The sequence below is a fragment of the Limulus polyphemus genome, unplaced genomic scaffold (genome assembly GCF_000517525.1).
Source record: "Limulus polyphemus unplaced genomic scaffold, Limulus_polyphemus-2.1.2 Scaffold416, whole genome shotgun sequence".
Taxonomy (NCBI): domain Eukaryota; kingdom Metazoa; phylum Arthropoda; class Merostomata; order Xiphosura; family Limulidae; genus Limulus; species Limulus polyphemus.
In genome coordinates, this window is record NW_013666026.1 from 58,795 (window position 1) to 65,818 (window position 7,024).

The window sequence follows — 7,024 nt, forward strand, 5'->3', positions numbered from 1 at the left end:
ATTCTCTTCACAGCTAGCAACACCCAAGACCTTAATATCATCTGCAAATTTAAGTAATGTATTGACTGTTCATTCATCTTTCTTCATACAATTGGATGTGATGGATGCTTTTTTTTATCTAAAATTCTTCAACAATCCAGAAGTATAGTATGTACATAATATGTTTCTATGTATATGTCATTTTATAGTATTATTATTATTTTTTACTTAATTAATTACAAATAACTGGATATCTGTTTGTTGTTACAAAAAGTAAGGTGGCAGCTAGAGCTGGGTTATTAACTCTAATATAATTGATTAGCTATGAGCTTCAATTAGTGTCACAAAAAATAATCAATTAATCAAATTACAATTAAATTGATTAATATCATAATTATGGTGGAGCAAGTGATGTTATGGTTAGTGTCTTCATTACTTCAATAAAATGTACTGAATGGCTAGTGTACATGAAATGAGAGAGGTGTTATTGTAGAATAAGTATGAAATATAAAATATGTGCTAGTACTAATAATCTTAATGTTGAAAAAGAAGAACCAGAGTAAATATACACTTCCTTTCTTCTCCCCTACTCTGCAAGGCATATGTTTAATTAATCAACAGTGTTGTTACAAACAAATGTGACTGATAATAACACACACTCTCTCTCTATTGTAACTTTTGCTGTAGTTGAAGGTCTGTATTTATTTTCTAACTGAACTGTTAATGTTACTCTGTTCTGCTGTTTATTTATTTAATCAGCAATTATATGTAGACAGTGAATGTTAACCTTCCTGAAATGGTGACTGTTAAATAATTTGTTTTGCCCAAGTCAGCTGCAGTTTCAATTAACTGCAGTATAGTCCTCTTGCAATACAAGCTTAGTGTATGTTGCTATATGGATGTCACACGTAGGATCAAATGTGTGTACGTAAACAACATAAATTTTTTTTTAATATTGAAAATACAAAGAAATGTTCACACACAAATACTATTTCCCTTGCACATCTGCCTATGAGATTTGTATGCCACTAGCCTTGAGCTAACTCCCACCTAAGTTCGTGTGTTTATTAACATGAACTGCACGGGTGCATGAGGATGTCATCATATAACAATAGCCCTCCATCAATAGGAGGGTGACACAACTTCCATGCACATTATCTTCCCCTATGCACTTGCATTTGTGATAACTTCATTCTTTTCCCGGCATTGCATCGAACAAACATCTTCAGAATTTCTCATCTGAGTTCAGTTTGATGAGATTTGTGTTTGTAAACAAAATTTTGGTTTTCATTTTCTTTGGCTTTTGTTTCAAAAGCTTTAATTATTTTTATGAATTCTCAAGTGATGGTGGCTTCTTCTTGTCCTGTGTGACTGACGAAGTCACCCATTCGTCATTCTTCAATCAACCCACTGTCTTTGAGATGGTTAAGTATGTTTTCTCATTCCTTTTCTCTCCTTCTGTCACTCAGGATCCCACCAGATGACTGGTATACTTATTTCCCAAACTCTGCATCTGGCAAGGGATAATAGAAAGTGCTTAAACTATCCACCCTGGCTCTACCAGTGCTCACCATCAAGATGGGGTGTTCTGCAAGACCATTAGAGGTATCCTTGTGATGTACGAAGTTACTCAGTTGCCTACTTTTGAAAATATGGTTTCAATGTCACCTATTGAACTGTATTCAGTAATATTCAGTTGGTCATGATAACATTCTGTCCATCCCTGCAATATCTCAGGTGAAGAGTATGCACTGGTCGAAATGAGATACACTCTCCCATGGGTGTGCCACTATGGAACTCATGCCACAGGGTGTCACACTTCATGGGCTTTCCCTTTGGGCATTTTTTGAAGGGAGCTCATCGTTGCAAATTTTTTTACCATCCCCCTCCACCATTTTAGCATGGAATCCTAGGATTCCTATGTGTAGATAGAAATATCGTCTCAGAAGTTAACATTTTCCTGATCTTAAAATTTATTTCTTATAGATACTCACCCTCGCATATGTGTCCAACTGTCCTTCCAATTTCCTGTGTACCTTCTTTTTTTTCTGCCTCATCTAAAAATGCAAGTTTATAGGGAAAGTTCCTGTGCATGGAGGTTGTGTCACCCTCCTATTAGCATAGGGCTTTTGTCTCAGGAAATGTCTTGTGAAATATAAAAATTATATCAACGAGCTATTTATCATATAAAAAGTTGTCATTCTGAATGTTGATTTAATTAACTTATTTCTATTTATATCATTCCAAAATGAAATTGCACATCCAGAAATGGTTCTTTCTTTAGTGCAATATTCTGTGTAAATAAGGTGAAAAATATCTTTGGCTGCCTTAAAGCAACCTTAATGCATACATTAAAAAATGCATCCTTTTCAGTCATGAAGGCATTATAATGTGACAGTCAATGCCACTATTTGTTGATAAACAATAGCCCAAAAATTGGCAGTGGGTAGTATTCCTTAGTTGTCTTTCTTCTACAGTACTCTATCACTTCAAAATTAAGGACAGCTAGTACATATATTTCTTAAGTAACTTTGCATGAAATTTAACCAAACAAACAAGATGGGACAGAAGAGACTGAGGTATACAATACATCTTATTATCTAAAATGTTTTGTTAGCTTTCCGATATATGTAAAATTAATATAATTAGCTACATTCATTCCAAACTTTTCCAAGAATAACATATGTAATTGTTTTAAGCTCACCCTTACAAGAGAATGGTAAAAGATTCACTAGTAATGGACTGCATGCAAGGAAACTGCTTGGACCATCTGTCCTGAACATATAACAACTGGGAGGGAATGAATGAATTTCAGAAGTTGGTTGTCCCTGCACTTTTAAAAAGCATTGTAAAGAGGAAGAGCTAAAAGATGTAAACAACCTGTCAATCATTCTTAATGGAAGTTTCAACATTTACAAGTTTTTAAAAAGTGGTCTGGTAAAACCACACATGAAAGGTTCAATATAGTGATTTAAAAAATACTTCCCCGATAATTAAGAGACCCGGGAATTTCTTTATCATTTGAAATTACATTGTTTTTCTTGTTGCTGATAGTGGAGTTTTATTATATTAATTTGTTTTAAAAGCTACAGAAATATTTCTGTACTCCAAGGAGTAATGTAACAACACTTCGCACCTGTTACTATGGTGGTCTACAGTATGTTGTGCAGTGACATCTGACAGCAAATTCATTACTAATCATTCAAGATTTTTATGTTTTATTGGGCAAAAATATGTAACAAAATAAAATCCTGAAGATAAATATATTATTGAATATAAAGCATGTTAAAATTGGTTGGATATATATATAATTTTTTGGTTAATAATAAAAAAAAATAATCAGGTTTTGTATATTTTGTTTTTCATGTTAATAATTCAATTAGTATACAGTCTGTCCAATTCATACAACTTTTACGGTTTGTGAAAATAGCTTCCTACTCTATCAATGAGACAAGCAAAATTATGAAGGAGGCAAGTATTTTCTGAATTTCTCTTCCCCCAAGGGACAAATCGATTCAAAAATAATTTGTTTCACCTTGTGTAACAGTATTAGAATATCAAAGTGTATTGTGTATTATTCAGTTTGCAGCACAAATCTCATTAGAAGTATACTTTGATGATGTGCAAGGCAGAGTTGTGGTTGGTATAGTTACTGGACAACATTTATTTTTTGTTAACCATTTGTTGTGATGGGTATGGTGCAGAAATATACAGCTGTCCTTGTATAGTATGTGTGCCAAAATTATTTAATTTTTGACATAAAAACTTCAGCATTATTAGCCTACTTATTTGAGTTGTACTTGTCAAGCGACTTGTATTCGCAGTATATGAATATTGAAACTTGTATATTACTATAAATAATTTCAATGACACATAACAGTTGCAACATTCAACAACAATAAACAGAATTCATGTACATTGATTTCTGTAATTTTAAATGTCCCTTATGTCTTGGTCAGTTACTTGTTTTTAAATAAAAGTGTATCACGGCCCATTCTGAAATTTTTTCAACACTTTCAAAGTTTTTTTATTATTCACTTTTTTACAGGGAGAAGTAGAAAGGACTTTAAAATGGGCTAGAAACTCCTAAAACATCATCTTGAGGATCCTTGAAAACCTCACTATATAATTTTCTTTCTTGTTCTTTGGCTTCTTTAGTAAATGTTATTCCATTTAGATACCTTTTTTTTTAATCATAAAAAATGAAAGAAATGACCAATACAGATCTTTACATGCTGAACAGTTTTGGAATATATTCATTGTCAAATTAATAAGCTGATTATTCTGCTTTCTTACATTTCTTTCACAAGAACTCTAAGCCCGACTTCCTTCTTTTTCAGGTGTTTTGTTGTTATCAGATACTCTCAGGTTCAGGTTAAATTGTCTTACGTCTTTACCCTCCTCACTCATCCTCTAATTATTGCCGCTGTTCTTGTGTTTGTTTTGAACCCTATTATCTGGATTCATCATCTGACAATTCAAAAAGGGGCATATTTTGTAACCTTAGTTTGTATGTTTTGTCTGTTATTAGTTTGAACCTAAGTTGCTTTTCTTTCTCCATTCTATGATATGATTTATATATCAAAAAAAAATAGTTTTAGTCGTTATTGGAATTATTTAATAGTACAAGAACATCCTAGTGTATAGGAACACTGCTGTAGTTTAAACATCTGCACATTCTTGTTTAAAACCTTATTTTTAAAGGCATTAAGTGATGAGAATTTCATAATCCAATAATCTTACTACCTGTGTTTTAAACAGTTATAAAATTCATCATATAGTACATATACCTACAGTAGTGTAATCAGTTTATTTATATTATTTGCAGCTACATAGATCAAGGAAGAAATCCCCAGTTTTATACTAAGGACTGTATGGAAAAGGCTTTAGCAAAAAATGAACAAGTGAAAGGGAAAATTGATGTATATAGGGTAAGTTACTTATACATATTACATTCTCATGTTGTATATATGTATGAAACATAAAACAAGTAAAGTGTAACTGTACTTGTTATTATCATTATTATTGATCCCTTAACTATGTGAGTAAAGCTGTTTAACACAGTAGATTTGTAAACCAAATATTAAATTTTATGTAAATAATAATTATGATTTTTCATAGTAGAAAAATAGTGAATGTGTGTTTAATGTTGAGAGTTTCTTAAATGTATCATTTAACTGTTTGATTTGTGCAATAGTAAAATTTATAATGTCTTCCAACAGTTTCATTTCACACATCAGTCTTTTGGATACCAAAGCAGGATTGTTTCTTTCTAGTGATAGTTCAGTGATTCTAATCTATATTTGGCTCATATATTAAAGTATAGCAGTACTTCAGTTGGTGTTGTTTATAACCGATAAATGTGCTATGCAAAAATAAGTGTAGATTATTCTATCATAATCTTTTTTTTGTTCATTTTCTGCATATCAGCAAAGGAATCAATGTAATCTGTTGCTTAGTTTTGCTGATTATTTTTTAGTTTGTTTTTAAAAAGTTTGATCTTACTCTCATGAGATGATGCTAACCCACTAGGAATGTTCATGTAACCATTGGTTTTTGCAAAATTAGTTGTTACATAGTTAGGTTCTTCGGTAACAGAAATTACCAAACTTAGCATGTGGCTTATTCTTAATATTATTTATGTTAGTTTTCTCATTAATGCTTATTAATACATGTAGTAAATAAAATTAAATCACTTACAAGGTCTGGCTTATTATTTATTTGACGTTAATATGTTTTGATATTTAAATCAAAGTGAATTATAGAAGTTCTTAGGGATGGATGTAATTTCTAGCCTAAATTTTATGGCTATTGCAGAAATAGTTAAAAGTTTGTGAAGCTGTACACAGACATTTGAATTTAAATGCTGGGCCACAAGTCATGGAGTAACACTTCGGAAGAGTTACACCTGTTATTATTGTATTATCTTCTGTGAAATTAAATATTGTGTACACTATCTGTGCTTTACATCTTTATGTTCTATGTGAGGATTGTTATTCTTCTTTGCCACACATATCTTAACTTTATACTACCCAGAGTTTTTCTTTGTGTGGCATACTTTTAAAATTAGGATTGTGGGACACTTTTCTGTGTAACTACATACCTTAGCCAAAAAACAAAGAAAGTATCAATTTAATATATTTTTCGTTCTCACTTGCTAATCCATCCAGCTGTTTTGAAATTTATATTTTACTCTAACAATAGGTAATTGCTAAAAGGTGTAAATGATTTACTTTTTCTTTAAGTTTTACTCTTAGTCATGTGTCAGTAATAATAAACAAACAGCACTGTTTAGCTCATTCATTTCTTGTTTAAGTCTCAGTAAAGTTTTATTTATGGTGAAATAGTATCATTATTCTAAATAAAACTGATAACATTTATAAAGTTAAAGACATCTTAAGTAATAGAACAAAATTCCACCCTCTCAACCCCCCAGTGGCTTGTCAGTAAGTCAGAAAAGTTATAACACTAAAAACTGTGTTTCAAGAATGGAAGGCACGGCACAGATAGCTAGACCATTGTGTAGCTTTGCGCTTAATATCAAAGAAAAACAAAGCTGGTATTATATATGAAGTTTCTAAGGTTCATAAAGGTAGCTTGGAGTTTTCTCCAGATACAAAAAGTTTGAATTTTAATAATGGGGTATATTATGCAAGATTTGATATAGGTTCTCTTTATACTAACATCCCATTATACGAGACCATGAATTTATGTACTAAACAAAATGAAAATGATGAAATGAGGTTTTCAGAAAATTGTGAACTTTGACACAAAAAATCTTTATTAAACAGGCTATATTGATCATAAACTTGTTATGCAAGTTATGTGTTCCATCGTGCTTACCCTCATATTTAATTGAGATGTTTTTTCAAGCCTGTATGCAAATTACAATATTTCATCAGGTATAAGGATCAAATATTTATCTTTAAAACTTCTAAGGTGGTATCTATATACTATTAAAACTCTGAGATTGTTTGTTTGTTTGCTTGCCTGTAATTAAATACAGCAAAAATGGCACACAATAGCATCATATTTGTAATGAAAT

General features: G+C 31.3%; 1 protein-coding gene across 1 annotated transcript in view; it reads left to right on the forward strand.

Moving 5' to 3' along the window:
- LOC106458094 (mediator of RNA polymerase II transcription subunit 10-like) overlaps positions 1 to 5,497 on the forward strand; it is an 8,039-nt gene extending 2,542 nt beyond the window's left edge. The window contains exons 3-4 of the mRNA XM_022384237.1: positions 4,808 to 4,910; positions 5,459 to 5,497. Of these exons, the coding sequence (XP_022239945.1) occupies positions 4,808 to 4,910; positions 5,459 to 5,497 (142 nt within the window). The remainder of the gene's footprint in view (positions 1 to 4,807; positions 4,911 to 5,458) is intronic.
- The last annotated feature ends 1,527 nt before the right edge of the window (positions 5,498 to 7,024 follow it).